General features: G+C 48.1%; 1 protein-coding gene across 1 annotated transcript in view; it reads right to left on the reverse strand.

Moving 5' to 3' along the window:
• LOC113451117 (nuclear mitotic apparatus protein 1) overlaps positions 1-12,931 on the reverse strand; it is a 37,995-nt gene extending 25,064 nt beyond the window's left edge. Inside the window, 3 exon segments of the mRNA XM_087937872.1 lie at positions 611-696; positions 1,300-1,372; positions 12,737-12,931. Coding sequence (XP_087793998.1) covers positions 611-696; positions 1,300-1,341 — 128 coding nt within the window. The 5' untranslated portion in view covers positions 1,342-1,372; positions 12,737-12,931.
• Positions 12,932-15,119: the final 2,188 nt, after the last annotated feature.

A 15,119-nucleotide genomic window follows, 5' to 3' on the forward strand; every position in this document is an offset into this window, starting at 1 on the left:
CCAGCCAGCCATGGACGATAAGAGTTGGAAGAGACCAGAAGGGTCACCTAGTCCAGTATTTCTACTGACAACTTTAACTTGTGTAGACTTCAACTCCCACAATTTGTGCCTGGGGCGTTCTGAGAGTTGGAAGTCCACGTATCTTGAAAGCTGCCAAAATTGAGCAACGCTGCTCTGTCTGGACCACTTGCAACATTGATACCTGCTGATTTTTTCCCCTAAATGGCTGGCTTCTATTTTATTTATTTATCACATCTGGAGGTGGGGATGGAGAAGCAGCCAGGTCTTTGGCCCAGCTCAGGAACAGCTGGATGAGGGTCAGCAGCATCCTAAACGAATAGGATCTAAGGCAGAGTTCCCCAAACCTTCCGGCTTTTGCAGACTTGCGCGAGGGCGGGGGAGAATGGTTCCGTGCACGGGTGCCACTTTCACAAATTCAGCTTCACACACACGTGCACACACACACACACGCACACACACGCTTGCCCACTACTTCTGTGGCCTGGTTGCAGTGGTCCAGAGGTTGGGGACCTTGCCAGAGGTCCTTGCAGTGGTCCAGAGGTTGGGGACCCTTGGTGCCAGAGCCTAAAGACGCTGACATCCGCCTTACATTTTGCTGATGATCTTGAGGAAAAGGCTGCAATCCTGGAGGTCAGACAACGAAGTAACGGCATCCCCCAGCTTCAGGCTGTTCACCTGCGGAGAAGGAGAGCCACGTGAGCAGCCACACGCCAGCGTTCCCGTGGGGGTCATTCCGCTAGGCGTTATTCTGAAACGCTGGTCAAGGAGGCAGCCGGGGGGGAAAAAACTAGGCTGGAGAAGGGGGGTCCTCTTTGGAGAATAATACATGCTGGCCCGTGCCCAAAAAGAACATTAGGGTTTAAACCTTCCCCCCCCCACATCCCAACTGTTTCCATGCTTTCAAACATTAACATATCTTTTTTAAAACCCTCCCAGTTTAGCAAAAGAACGCTGTTGCTTCTATTCCTAGTATGTGGCTGCCATTATCTGATGATCCACATCCTATTTTCCCACACCAAATATAACCCAATAAACCCCCAAACTATAAACATGAAGAGCTGCCAATATGGGCAGACGTAAAAGCATTCCTGCGTCTCCATCACATCTCACAGGCAGTCACTTTGAGATGGGGGGGACTTCAACTCCCAGAATTCCTGAGCCAGCCATTCTGGCTGGCTCAGGAATTCTGGGAGTTGAAGTCCACAAAAGCTTATAAAGCTGCCGTGAGTTGCCCGACCCTGCTCCAAAGCCACTCTTGCAAAGGGTTCTCGATTTTACCCAGGCCAGGAGCACCGAGGCTCTGGTGTTGTGAAGCGACATCTTCGCCGTCTTCTACGGGTCACATCCAAACCTGTAGAAGGAAAAGAATACGAAGGCCACCATTAGCCGTTAAGTTGGGATAACGGACGTTTACACCCCACTTAGAAAAGGAGGAGAAGCAGAGATGGTTAAATGGACCCTTTTTTCTTTTTTTAATCCAAAGAAAAGAATATATTCAGTTTTGCTTCTATTTGGAAATTGCGTCCGATTTTTGTGCTTGCAATGGAATGAATATATATATATATATATATATATATATGAAACTTTGACTTTGTTTTTGCAGATTACTAGGTTTGTTGCTATAAAAAGGGCTAGTATGTATGTGTGTGTGTGTGTGTGCATGTATATGTACACACACACAGAGAGTTGTGTAAAAGTAAAAAGTTGAGGTTGTGATGTTGTTTATCTTCTGCTATGCTAAAGAGAGTTGGAAGTCTGTGCCTTTTTCTTTCTTCTTTCCTCTATATTTTCTCTTTTTTTTTCTTTTTTCCTTCCCTCCAGTTTTCTATTACTTTTTAAAATTGCTCTCTGTATTTTATACTTTGATAAACTAATAAAAATCTATTATAGGAAGAAGAAAAAAAACCCCAATGGGAGTCCAGGACTATCTGCACATGGAATTCTGGGCTAACATAAATCCAGTTGAGCAGCTGACACTCAAAACAAGCCCACCAGGTTTGCTGGCGTTGCAGCCCCTTCCATGATGATGATACCCTGGGGGGTTATTTCTGGTGGGTTCTCCACAGCAATTTAGCATAAGTCACCACACACACACACACACACACACAACTGAGGCTGCTGCCTTCGGCCCTCTGACCCAGCTACACCCACTTCCAATGACTCAAAACTATACAGGCAATCAGCCGTTTAGTGACTATTTGAAGTTCAATTTTAAAAAGTGACCTATGACCATTTTCGTGCTTATGACCATTGCAGCACCCTGAGGGTCACGCGGTCCAAAAGTAGATGGTTCATGTTTATGACGGCCGCAGTGCCGTGCGATAGCAATAGCCCTTAGACTTCTATACCGCTTCACAGTGCTTCGCAGCCCCCTCTATGCGGTTTACAGAGTCAGCCTCTTGCTTCCAACAATCTGGATCCTCATTGAACCCACTGCGGAAGGACGGAAGGCTGAGTCAACCTGGCGTTGGTCAGGATTGAACTGCTGGCAATGGGCAGAGTTTGCCAGCAACAGCATTTAGACTTGTATACGGCCTCACAATGTTTTACAGCCCTCTCTAAGCCAGGGGTGTCCAACCTTGGCCACTTTAAGCCTGGAGGACTTCAACTCCCAGAATTCCCCAGCCAGCAAAGCTGGCTGGGGAATTCTGGGAGTTGAAGTCCTCCAGGCTTAAAGTGGCCAAGGTTGGATACCCCTGCTCTAAGCAGTTTACAGAGCCAGCCTCTTACCCCACAACAGTCTGGGTCCTCATTGTACCCACCTCAGAAGGACGGAAGGTCGAGTCAACCTTTGAGCCTGATGAGATTCGAACTGCCAAATTGCAGGCAGTCGGCAGTTGGCAGAAGGAGCCTGCAGTACTGCACTCTGACCACTGCGCCACCCCGCCTGTTTTATCGCCGCTCCCCTTTCGCGACCTTCCGCCAAGCCAAGTCGGTGGGAAAACCAGATTCACTTAACCACCGTGTGACTAACTTACCAACTGCAGGGATTCACTTCACCCCCAGAGACGTGAACGGTCGTAAAATGGGACCGAAACACGTTTGATAATTCTCCCGCCTAGCCAACAGAGAACCTGGGCTCTATCGTGGTCGTAGGTCGAGGAAGCGATAGAAACCTCAAGCCAAACCATTGCGGCTCTTATTTTTGCCACCCTGGATTTCTTTCCAAGCCGTAAAGTCACATCACACCACAACTGTGAGGGATGCCCCAACTTGACACAATTTCTACGCAACACACGGTGAGCTCTGCAATCAGAGGCCAAGAAGAGGGAGGGGGACGCAGACTTGATAGTGCTACAGAAGAATGTACACACACACACACACACACACACACACACACACACACACACACACACACACAGAGAACTGTTTGGAAACACCCACAAGATTTAAAGACACGTTTTTTTCATTAACGGCTGCATTTTGCAGCCAATTCTTGCTATTGGACAACCAAGATTTTTTAAGCAGTTACAGATGGTTCACAACTCCAAGGTATAGGGAAGGGAGGGGGGGGGAGACACAGGGAGGTATTAAGTATTAGTACCGCTTTGTAAAGCCTTAGTAAGGCCCCACCTGGAATACTGCATCCAGTTTTGGTCACATTACAAAAAAAGATGTCGAGGCTTTGGAAAAAATTCAACAAAGAGCAACTAAGATGATTAAAGGCCCAGAGACAAAAACATTGCAGGATTTGGCGTTGGCCAGTCTAGAGAAAAGAAGGATGGGGGGCATGATAGCATTATTCCAGCATTTGAGGGGCTGACCCAAAGAAGAGGGGGTCAAATTATTCTCCAAAGCCCCACAAGGCAGGACAGGAGCGAAGCAACGGATGGAAACTAATCCTGGAACTTCCTGACAGTGAAGAATATTTAATCCGTTGGAAGGAGACCTTGTCTTGTGGGTCCGACATCACCGGAGGAACATTCCCCCTTGCCTGAAGTAGGATCTGCTTGAGGAAGGGGTTGGGCTAGAAGATCTCCCAGGTCCCTTCCAGCTCTATTCTGACTGAAGGGGAAGCAGACAGGTCTTTGCACAGCTCGAAAAAACGGCTGGATTGTACAGTAGCACCCGAAACAAACAGGTGAACCCATCTGAAGGCCAGTCCGTGTCGGCTTCCATTTTTCTGCCTGCCGGTCAAGCGGAAAGAGGCGGGGACGGTTTGCAAAGGATGTCATTTAAAGGGATCCAACCCACTGGAGGAACACAAGCCTACAGGGGCTGCTTTAAGCTAATCCTGCTGACTTTAAAAATGTTATAGGGGTCACACAAGTCTTTGCGCCAAAGGAAAACTGGACTCGATACTGGCAGGTGGCATCAACGGCCAGCCCTATATTGAAGGGCAGCGATATCAACTTTATGCAACTTTACTTTTTTTTTTCCCCCACTTCAACCATTTTATTTTATTTCAAAAGGTTAAAATCCAAAAGGGAAAAAAAAATAAATGGAGAAAAAACAAAAACGGTGAAAAAAAGCAGTGAACTAAAATAAAACGAAGGACAGAAACACACATTATCCTGGCTAGTTGAACACTGGCAAGTCTATTGCAAGGCTAATAAGCTTCCCTTCTTGCAAAACAGTTTCGGTTTATGCAAAAAATCTTACCTTTTATTTTAAAACAGAACAACAGGGCACCACCAAACGGAAGCCTGCGAGAGGGGGGTCTACGAAATACAGGTAGAGAAAGGCAGGGTCTCCTGCACAAGGAGATGCTAACTTCAACGGGGTCTCGACCAGGGGTCTCCAACCTGGACCACGTGGACTTCAGCACCCAGAATTCCCCAGCCAGCCATGGGGTTGGGGTTTTCCGGGCGTTGAAGCCCACCGTCTTAAAGCGGCCAATTTAAAAACGCTGGGGTAAAAAACTGCAATTAAGATGCTGCCTTAACCATTGTGTTTGCTCCATGTTCTACTTTTGAGCAATAATTAGCCCTTGGAAAAGACAGGGGAGGTGCCAGGAAAAAAGGAGGGATTTGTTTTCAACCGTGGAAAATATTTATTTACTCAGCCTGGGAAAAGGAAAAAAGAGGGGCAATGGACACTTTAGCCCCCGGGCAAATAAGTGCTAGCAGATTAAAAAAAACAAATTTCTCCAAAATATTATGTGTTTCTCAACTGCGGCCGCTTTCAAAATCTGTGGACTTCAATTCCCAGAATTCCCCAGCCAGCCAGCTGGCTGGGGAATTCTGGGAGTTGAAGTCCACTCATTTGAAAGTGGTCGAGGCACACGAGTTATCAAGCCACAATTCATTTTGCAAAAAAACCAAACAAATTTAATCCCAAATTAGGAGGAATTTGTGCGGCTAGCCAAGTTTCCCCGCTTTGATCCAGCCCAGGGGCTTGGATGGCTTCCGACGCCCTGCCATTTAAAAAAAAAAACAACCCATCAAAAACCCAAATACTAATCCTCACGTTCAGCTAAAGCCCCTTTAGCTCTTCTGCAAAAGTTGAAGGCAATCTAAACTCACACCTGGAAGGGAGCGCATGGCTCCGATTTCCCCAAGACCCAACCAACCAGTTTTAAAGGACGAGCTGTCCAAACGAGTCACGCAAGGTGCAACCGCGTGCAGGTGGGGTGAACGTGATGGGCTTTCTTTGTTGTTAATTGTGACATGCAAATCCTCTTCTATCCAAAGGGCAGGCGTGCGAGGTGTTGACAAACGTCGCCTGACGTGTTTACCTTCTCTTAAAAAAAAAAAAAACGCGACTGAAGGCAGCTTAGCTATCTTTCCGGTGTAACTTTACATCGCCTCATCCAGCAAGGTGGTGTGAAGCTTCTCCTTCCTCCAACCCCTGGACTCTGACCTCCATTAGCTTTGGCCACTATCCCAAGGTCTCGAAGAACCAGCCGCTCCTTGGCAAAGCCGCACCCAGAACTCTCCAGAAGGATTGTCTGGTTCCTTTGCGGCGTATCGATTCAATCATAAATAGATGGATCGAGAAATAAATACTGGTCATAAGAGGTAGAAAACGTGTGGCGCCTGCTGGCTCCTTTTAGAAGAATCCAGTGGGATCGAGCCAAGCCTTCCGAAAAGGAGACTTTCCCCTTGCACACACACACACGCACACCCGTAAACAGTTTAAATCAGGGGGGGGGTCTCCAACCTTGGCAACTTTAAGACTTGTGGACTTCTGAGCACCAGCTCAGAAAGCACCAAGGACCCCTGATTAGATGCCCCTAACAATGAGAGTGGAGATTCCTCCTCCAAGCTTCTGGTTGGTTCCATTACCAGGTAAGATCTTCAGCGGAGTTGAACCTCCTCAACTCCTAACCCGAACGCCGCTGAAGCTGTTACCTAGCTTGGTAATGAAACATTCGGGAACCAACCCACAACCTCATCCTCCACCCAAGCGACAGATACATTGGTCACTATGGCAAACCCCCTAGCAATAACCAAGCAGGCGCCAGGTTTGTGTGAACACAGCCAACACGCCGCAATATCCCGCTCTTAGGCCTGCGTGTCTCTCATTCTGTTTTTCCAGAAAGAGGAATTGTTGATGCAGCATTAACGTTCGGGAATTGCACCCACAGCCCTATTTGCAATCTGAACTCTGCTAACTGAGCAAATCCAGAAATTCTAAAACCACCCGGCAGTCAACGGATTCCCTGGTCAAAGGATTAAACGGCTCTGCCTGGGTCTAATTCCTTCCTACGTTTATTTACTAACTTCATCCACCACCGCAATCAGAATGAATTCCCAATGGGTCAATTAAAACGAAACGCAAAGAAAAAAAAAAGAATACGTAACCCCAGGCAGCAGCTAAAATCAGCTTTAAGTCTCAAAACGCTGCGCGGACCGTCTGTCCTCAAAACTTGGCTCCTGCGGCAACGTAAGCAGGCTGCTCTAGGCACTCCTCTCGCTGCTCCTTTGGGGGTCACAGCCCCCCCCCCAAGCAGGGCGAATGAGCCCAGGACAAATACAAACCTCGGCAGTCCTTGACTTATGACCACAACTGAGCCCCGAATCTGATGTCAAGTAAGACTTTCATTAAGTGAGTTTTGCCCCATTTTACGACCTTTCTTGCCACAGTCATTAAGTGAATTGCTGCAGATTCAGTGTCATTGCAACGTAGAACGGACCGCCCCCCCCGCCCTCCTGGGTAAGATGCGGCCCCAGCCTCCTAGACCTGGCTTGGCCTGGGGTTCCCCCTGGCTCCCTGCTCTCCACCCGTCCACCTTGAGAGCCCTGGTGGCCCCGTGGTCCGAGTGCGGGATGGCAGGCCAACTCTGCCCGTTAGCTAGCAGTTTGATCCTGACCACCTGGCTCCAGGTTGACTCAGCCTTCCATCCTTCCAAGGTGGGTAAAATGAGGACCCAGATTGTTGGGGGCGGGGGGGGGGCGCACAGGCTGACTCCGTAAACCACTTAGAGGGGACTGGAAAGCGGTATATAAGTCTAAACGCTACTGCCTTCCTTCTTCCCTTTCCACTTCCCTCCCTCCCTGCCTTCCTTCCTTCCTTCCTTTTGCAATGGTTAGGAAGCAGCATGGCAGGCAGACTGCCCACAGCCAGAAGTTTGATCCTGACCAGGTTGATTCAGGCTACCGTCTTTCCCAGATCAGTAAAATGAGGACCCAGATGGTTGACCTCTATAAACCCCTCAGAGAGGGCTATAAAGCATGTGAAGCGGTATATAAGTCTAGGTGCTATTGCTCTCTCTCTCTGGTTATCCTATGGATGTATTTATTCCGATTTGTGTTCCTTGGTCATGGTTTCTATTAGCACTCTTATTATTTTACTTCTGTTTGAAACCCCTTTCCTTTCCTTCCTTTTTTCCTCGTAAGCTGCCTAGGTTAGCTTCCTAAAATAACAATAAAAATGATAGGGATAAGGACAATGTTTTGCTTCGATATTGAAACCAAGGCTCTCAACGGGAATGTTCCAATGAAGTGTTTTGAATAGTAAACTGCACGTGTGGGGAACAAAACGAAAAAGCAATTGACGCGCTCTTTGTTTTGCTTAAAAAAAATAAAACCAGGGGTATTTTGCATGATTCAGGAATGAGAAAAAAAACCAAAAACCTAAAAGCAAACTTTTGCTTGTCTTTCGATGTAAGAAAGTGAAAAAACGGGAAGCGGCCGTCCCTGACACCTACTGATAGCAAGCTTCACACACACACACACACACACACACACACACACACACGTGGGGGGAGAGAGAGGGAGATGGGGGGCAATTCTCATTATGGAAGCCATTTTTTCCCACTTTCCCCTACGCATCCTGCTCTGAATTTAGAGATATGTTACTATTCTGCCCCTGAGGCCCGATTAAAAGGAACAGGAAGAGAGATCACTAGGCTAACTCTTAATCCTAAAAAAAGAAAATCGAACAGAAAGACTTTTAATCTCTCAAGACAAACCCTTCACATCGATTTATTTTTCAGCCTCGACGTCTTATCCTGGGGAATAACTTTTGTTTTGAAGGCTGGCTATTTTGAGCAGAAGGAAGGTTAAAACAGACGGGCGCTGCTTCTTTTGTGAGTCAGAAAACTAAGACGGGGAGTCCGCTGTTAAGTGTTAAGCGAGTCACCGCGGTTCTTAGCAACACAGTCGTTAAGTGAGCCTGGCTTCCCCCATTGACTTTGCTGGTCTGAAGGTCGCAAAAGGGGACCGCATGAACCTGGGACATTGCAACCATCGTAAGTACATGCCAGTTGCCAAGCATCTGGGTTTTGATCACGTGACCAGAGAGATGTTGCAACAGTCATAAGCGGGAAAAACGGTCAAAAGTCACTTTTTGCAGTGCCGTTGTAACTTCGGTCACTAAACAAAGGATTGAAACTCGAGGACTGCCTATAATTAAAAAAAACCCTAAACTCTCCCAGTCCCATAGAGGTCAGGGGAAAAAAAAACCCCTATGAGTCTGAGTTGCAACGACCGGCCAGCTCCTGATGCAAAGGGATTTCCCCAGTACAGGTAGTCCTCACCTTATGACAATAATGGAGTCTGCCCAGTACGGTCGTAAGCTCTGACAGCTGTAAAGCAGAATTCCAGATCCCACGATGGAAGAACTAGGTAGACGTTTTTGAAAGCTTCTCTTCGTGAAGTGCTGCACACCCGGAATTTGTCGTTTAAAACAGGGGCCTTCAAACTTGGCAGCTTTAAGACGGGTGGACTTCAACTCCCAGAATTCCTCCTCCGGTCATGTTAGCTCAGGAATTCTGGGAGTTGGACTCCACAGGGCTTAAATTTGCCAAGTTGGAAGACCCTTGGCTTAAACAATCCCAACGAAGGAGAAGCAACAGGACAATTCGAAGAGGCATCGACCACACACGGTTGAGCCCGCTCCTAACTTTGCACAGAGGGAGACCATCTTTTAAACGGAGTTAAGGCTCAGCACTAGGTTCAACACCACAGCTCGTGTCTGTCAAACTCAGCAAATTTTTAGGATTGCACTGACGTCAGTTCCCCGCATGACAGCTGAGGGATTCCGGGAGTTGAAGTCCAGGCCTCGTCCAAGTTGCTGAGCTTGAGGGCCACAGTTTGCAAAAACAACACTTGGATCTTCTTACATGCTAACGGACCTGCAAGCACCGGGGTGCCTCCCTTCCCAAGCTGCCGTTAGGAAAACTCTCCAATCCCTACTACCAGTAGGAGGACCACCACTTGCCAGGGAAGAAAGGATGGGCTCCCAGACTTTTAAGAAGGCGCTCTCACCATAAAGCAGACATTCAAAAGAGCAACAGCCACGGCACTCGGACGTATAGACCGTTTCAGTGTTTGGCAGTCCTCTCTAAGGGGTTTAGAGCAGGGGTCTCCAACCTGGGCCCCCTGAAGACTTGTGGACTTCAACTCCCAGATTTCCTCAGCCAGCAAAGCCACAAGGCTTCAGGGGGCCAAGGTTGGAGACCCCTGGATTAGAGAGCTGGCCTGTGGCCCCCCAACAATACGGGTTTTCATGCAAAGGATTAGGCAAAAGTAAGAATACGGTGAGTTAATTTATCTGGGCTTCCTGATAAGTCTGTTATTGGGATGAGGGGGGAATCCAGGAGTTTTATGACAGGTAGTCCTCGAATTACAACCATTCGTTTAGTGATTGTTTTGACGTTTACAACAGCACTGAAAAAAGGGATCAGTTCTCATAGTTGCGACCGTAGCAACATCCTTACAGCCAACTTAATCAAAATCCAGGCCCTTGGCAACGAGCTCGTATTTACGACGGTTGCAGCCTCGTGTGTGGGGGGGTGTCACGTGGTCACCATTTGGGACCTTCCCAGCTGGTTTCTGACAAGCATAGTCAATGGGGGGGGGGAGGAGATGAATTCGCTTAATGACTGCTTGATTCATTGAACAACCGTAGCGATTCACTTAACAACTCTGGCCAAAATGGTCGCAAAATTATGCAAGGCCCAGTGAATAACAGCAAGAGAAATCCTGATCTCGATTGTATGTCGTAAGTCGAGGCCCATCTGTGTCTTCCTCTTCTGCATCCAGGGCAAGTAGGTAACAGCCAGAAGTTAATGCAGAGGTCCCCAAACTTGGCCACTTTAAGACTGGTGGACTTCAACTCCCAGAATTCTCCATTCTGGGAGTTAAAGTCCACCAGTCTTAAAGTGGCCAAGTTTGGAGGCCTCTGCATTAACTTCTGGCCGGTTGTTCTGCCAGGAGAGGAGGAGCAACCTCAACAAGGCCAAACATCTGTCAGTCCAGGGCAGCTGTGTAGGAAGGCCTGGGGATGGTTTCCACTTGGAGAACAAAATGGCTTTTTAGAGCAAGGGAGGATTTATGGCAAGTAGCTCAACCTGCAGCGCCATAAAACCAGCTGCAACCCCAGGTAAGAGCACAGGCAGTCCTCAATTTACGACTACCACTGAGCCCCAAATTTGCTGCTGAGTAAGACACTCATTAAGTACGTGTTGCCCCATGTTGTGACCTTTCTCGCCACGGTTATTAAGTGAATCTCTGCCATGGTTAGTAACACGGTTAAGTGGCTTTCCCATTGACTTTGCTTGTCCTGTCGCAAAAGGGATGGATCACCATGAAACAGGGACCTGGAAACGGTTGTAACTGTGAATCAATTGGCAAGCGTCCTCTTTTGATCACATGGGGGGGGGGCGTGCAGCAATGGTGGCGAGAAAAATGGTCCTAAGATACAGTGCCATTGAAACTTCGAATGGTCACTGAAACGGTTGAAGTATATTTGAATAAATGAAATAAATTGAAATCAATTTGAATAGATACATTCACTAAATGAACCGATGTTAAGTCGAGGACTGCCTTATAACTTTTCAAGTGGGCCGCTCACCCGCTGACATTAAGACAGGGGGAAGACATGCAATAACCCAGCCAAAGGAATATGGGAATCTCCACTCATTTATTTCTCTCCAACAGTTATTTCCACCGCAATTAAATGTACTATTATTCCAAAAAAGAAAACGCAGCTCTGAAGAGTGAAGTGTGGCATTTTAAACATAGAGGGTTACTTGAAAATATGTATGTATGTATGTATGTATGCATGTATGTATGTATGTATGTAAGTAGTTACAGCTTGAAGACTAAATGCAGCTACAGAGGAAAATTCAAATGAAGACATGGCCATCGAGCTATCAGTCTATCCAGCAAAGTGTGCGAATGGTTGAATGCACACCCCACAACATGGCCGTGGTTTCTGCAGATTTGAGACAAAATTCACAAGCCTGGCAAACCGTCCAAAAATGAAAATACAAGCGGCCAAAACCTACAAATCCAAACTGTTTTTAAATCTGAACCACCCAGTTTCAGGAGCAGGACGACTTCAAACTCAGAGAAGGTTGTAAAGCACCATACAATGGTATGTAAGTCTAGGGGCTATTTACTATGGACTCAGCCTTCTGTTACAGGTGTTATGTTTATCCTAGTGTTGTATTTACTTACTCTACACAAAACACCTTCCATCCTTCTGAGGTGGTCCACGGGGTCCCAGACGATTGGGAGCAACATGCAAGTAATGTATCTATGTTGCAAACCACCCAAAGAGGGGCTGCAAAGCAGGCCTCTCCAACTTTGGCCGCTTTAAGCCCGGAGGACTTCAAAGCTGGCTGGGGAATTCTGGGAGTTGAAGTCCTCCGGGCTTCAAGCGGCCAAAGTTGGAGACCCCTGCTGTAAAGCATAATGGGGAGGTATATGATCCAATCAAACAGAATAGAGTTGGAAGGGGCCTCGGAGGTCTTCTAGTCCAGCCCTTTGCTTAAGCAAGAGACCCTGTACCATTTCAAACAAATGACTGTCCGGTCTCTTCTGGAAAACCTCCAGTGATGATGATGATGATGAATAACAATAACAATAATCCAGAGACGACATCTGTAACACCATCCAACACCCACACCTGCCTATCTCGGGCCCCCCCAAAAATGTCAAGTCCAGCCCGAACATCTGCGACGAAATCATCATCCTCATCATCACCCCCATCCTAATAGGAGCCTCCCTGCAACCGCTGAAATCCACAACGCTTTTGCAGAAGGGGAGGGGAAAAAAAGAGCATTATTCGGGGTGGGGGCGAGCAAAACGGCGCCAGGTGCAAACGGGGAACGGCAAAGCTTCGCAAACGCGGCCCGGGAAAGCGGGGGGAGAAATTTCTCGGCGTGAGGCCCGGGCTTTCCCGGGGCCAAGCTGGCCTCCAGCCGCGGAAACAAAGCCGGGCCTAGTCCGGGCGGCGGGCATCCCGTGGCCTGGCGCGGGGGGCCGTCCCGCCGGGGAGCGTTGCGGGCCGGGCCTCGATGACGGCGGGGGAGAGGCCTTACCGGGGGTCGAGGCGCGCTCCGAGGCGTCATGCGGGCGGCGGAAAGGCTGCTCCGGGCTGGGCGGGAGGGCGCTGCGCCGCGCTCCGCCTCCCAGGCCGGGCGGGCAGCCAGGCGGACGTCAGGCCTTTTCAGGCGCCCCGCAGACGCCGCCGGCCTCGCCCCGCCGAGCAGCCCGGATGGGGGAGGGAGGGGGAGGAGGCCTCCGCCCGCTCAGCCGACGAGGCCTTCCCGGGCAGGCCTAGGCCGCTCCGAACTGGGCCGCTTTCAGGACTCCAACTCCCAGAATTCCCGCGCTCTGCTCTGCCCGCGCTCTGCTGGCTAGGCGGTTCTGGGAGTTGGAGTCCAGCCGCCTGAAAGTGGGCCCGCCTCAGAGAAGGGCCCGCGGGGTTTTGATTGCACTCCCCGTTTGTTTTTTTTAACCCCACTCCCGTTTTTAATGTTTGCTTTGCTTTTGAGGTGGTTAATGTTTAATTTGGCCTGGATATTGATTTAGTTATATATTACTACGGTTTCCCTTGCCGCTGCCTCTTGGATCCGGTTGTAGGGCACAGAAGAAAATATGGAGAGGAGAATGAGGGGACTTGTCAACAATGTATTTCTTCTTTTCTCCACAACATCCTCTCAAAGAGTATAAAATCAGGGGTCCCCAAACTTGGCTGGCTGGAGAATTCTGGGAGTTGAAGTCCCCCAAGTCTTAAAGTGGCCAAGTTTGGAGACCTCTGGGATAAATCCTTCCCTTCCCCACTATCCTGTCAGAGCTGAAGAAGCTTCTTGGAGGAGGAGAGAAACGTCTTCAAAGAAAAAGCAGAAAGTCCAGTTGCCTCTTGAAGGAGAAAAAAAAAATAAAAAGCACCTCTGGGGCAACAATATCTCAACAAAAACTAGCGGTGGGCAACTATGGACTATGAAGCCCGCCGGTCGTAAAGAGGCCATAGTTACTCAGCCCTGCACCAAACGGACCGGACAGACCTCCTGAAGCAGAGTTTTCCAGGAGACTAACCTCAAGCTGGCTAATGATGGGGCTCAGCCCATCCATTAAGCAAACACAACTCCACCAGCAAAGCCACAGAGACATCCACCCATCTCACATGAGCCTTGTGTGAGTTTATGGCACAGCAACTAGGCAAAGCTTGCACAGAGTGCACAGTTAACCCTGACGGCAGGGAATATTTGGGGTTGAAATGAAGGGTCTTTTGTACTCTCTGGGCTTGGTTGTTGTTGTTTTTGCAGACGTTTCATGACCCAGCTAGGGAACATTATCAGTGCTAAAAGGGAGTTGGATTTGCAAAGATGAGGAGGAGGAGGAGGAAGAGCACTGTGGAGTCCTTGGTGTTCTCTGAGCTTGGTTGTTTTGGGAGGTTGTTTTTTTTTGCAGACGTTTCATGGGCCAACTAGGGAACTTCATCAGTGCTAGAAGGCAGAGGGACTTGCTCTCTAGGGCAAGCCACTTGTATATGAAGAAAGAGCAACCGTCACTCTCGTCTAGCACTGGTGGTGTTCCCTAGCTGGGTACTGGAGTGTCTGAAAGGAAACAGCCAAGCTTAGAGTGCACCAAGAACCCCTGATAAATAAAAATATACAGACCCAGGGAGATTTGCCGCACCAACTTTTGTTTCGAGAAGACCAAAATAGAATCAGTTTCACAAAACAGCACATTTCACACTTTACAAATGAGAAAATGTGAAACATTCCAGTCTATCAACAACAGAAGGCGCCTGGTAAAAGCTTACGCCTTTCAATAAAGTACAGAAAAGGCGCTACTAGACATTTTTTTAAAAATCGGCCACCTTGCAGAGTTTGCTTTTTATACTGGCCACACATCACCAAGTCCTCTTGCTGCTCTCAAAAGACCAGAGAATTTTTCCCAGAAGAAATAGCAAATCAAATGTCTCAAAGGTGTTTTTTCCCCCCAAAAGGCAGCTGGACTTTGTTTTTCTTTGAAGACGTTTCGCTTCTCATCCAAGAAGCTTCTTTGGTTCTGACTGAAGTTTTGACCAATGAGAACTGATGAATCTTCTTGGATGAAAAGCGAAATGTCTTCAAAGAAAAACAAAGTCCAGCTGCCTTTTGAAGAAAAGAAGAAAAAAAGCACCATGTCTGAGAATCTATTTCTAGATCCTAATTTCTACTCCTAGAAAACCTAGAACTACGCCGCCTTCGGTCCGATCTAAGTATAGTATATAAAATCGTACATTGCAATGTCCTACCTGTCAACGAACAGCTTCAACCATAACAACACAAGAGCACACAATAGATACAAACTCAAGGTTAATCGCACCAAACTTGACTGCAGGAAATACGACTTCAGCCACAGAGTGGTCAATGTCTGGAATCCTCTACCTGACTCTGTGGTTTCTTCCCCAAATCCCAAAAACTTTAACCT

Source organism: Pseudonaja textilis, chromosome 7 (genome assembly GCF_049901715.1).
Source record: "Pseudonaja textilis isolate UNSWEBS1 chromosome 7, rPseTex1.2, whole genome shotgun sequence".
Classification (NCBI taxonomy): domain Eukaryota; kingdom Metazoa; phylum Chordata; class Lepidosauria; order Squamata; family Elapidae; genus Pseudonaja; species Pseudonaja textilis.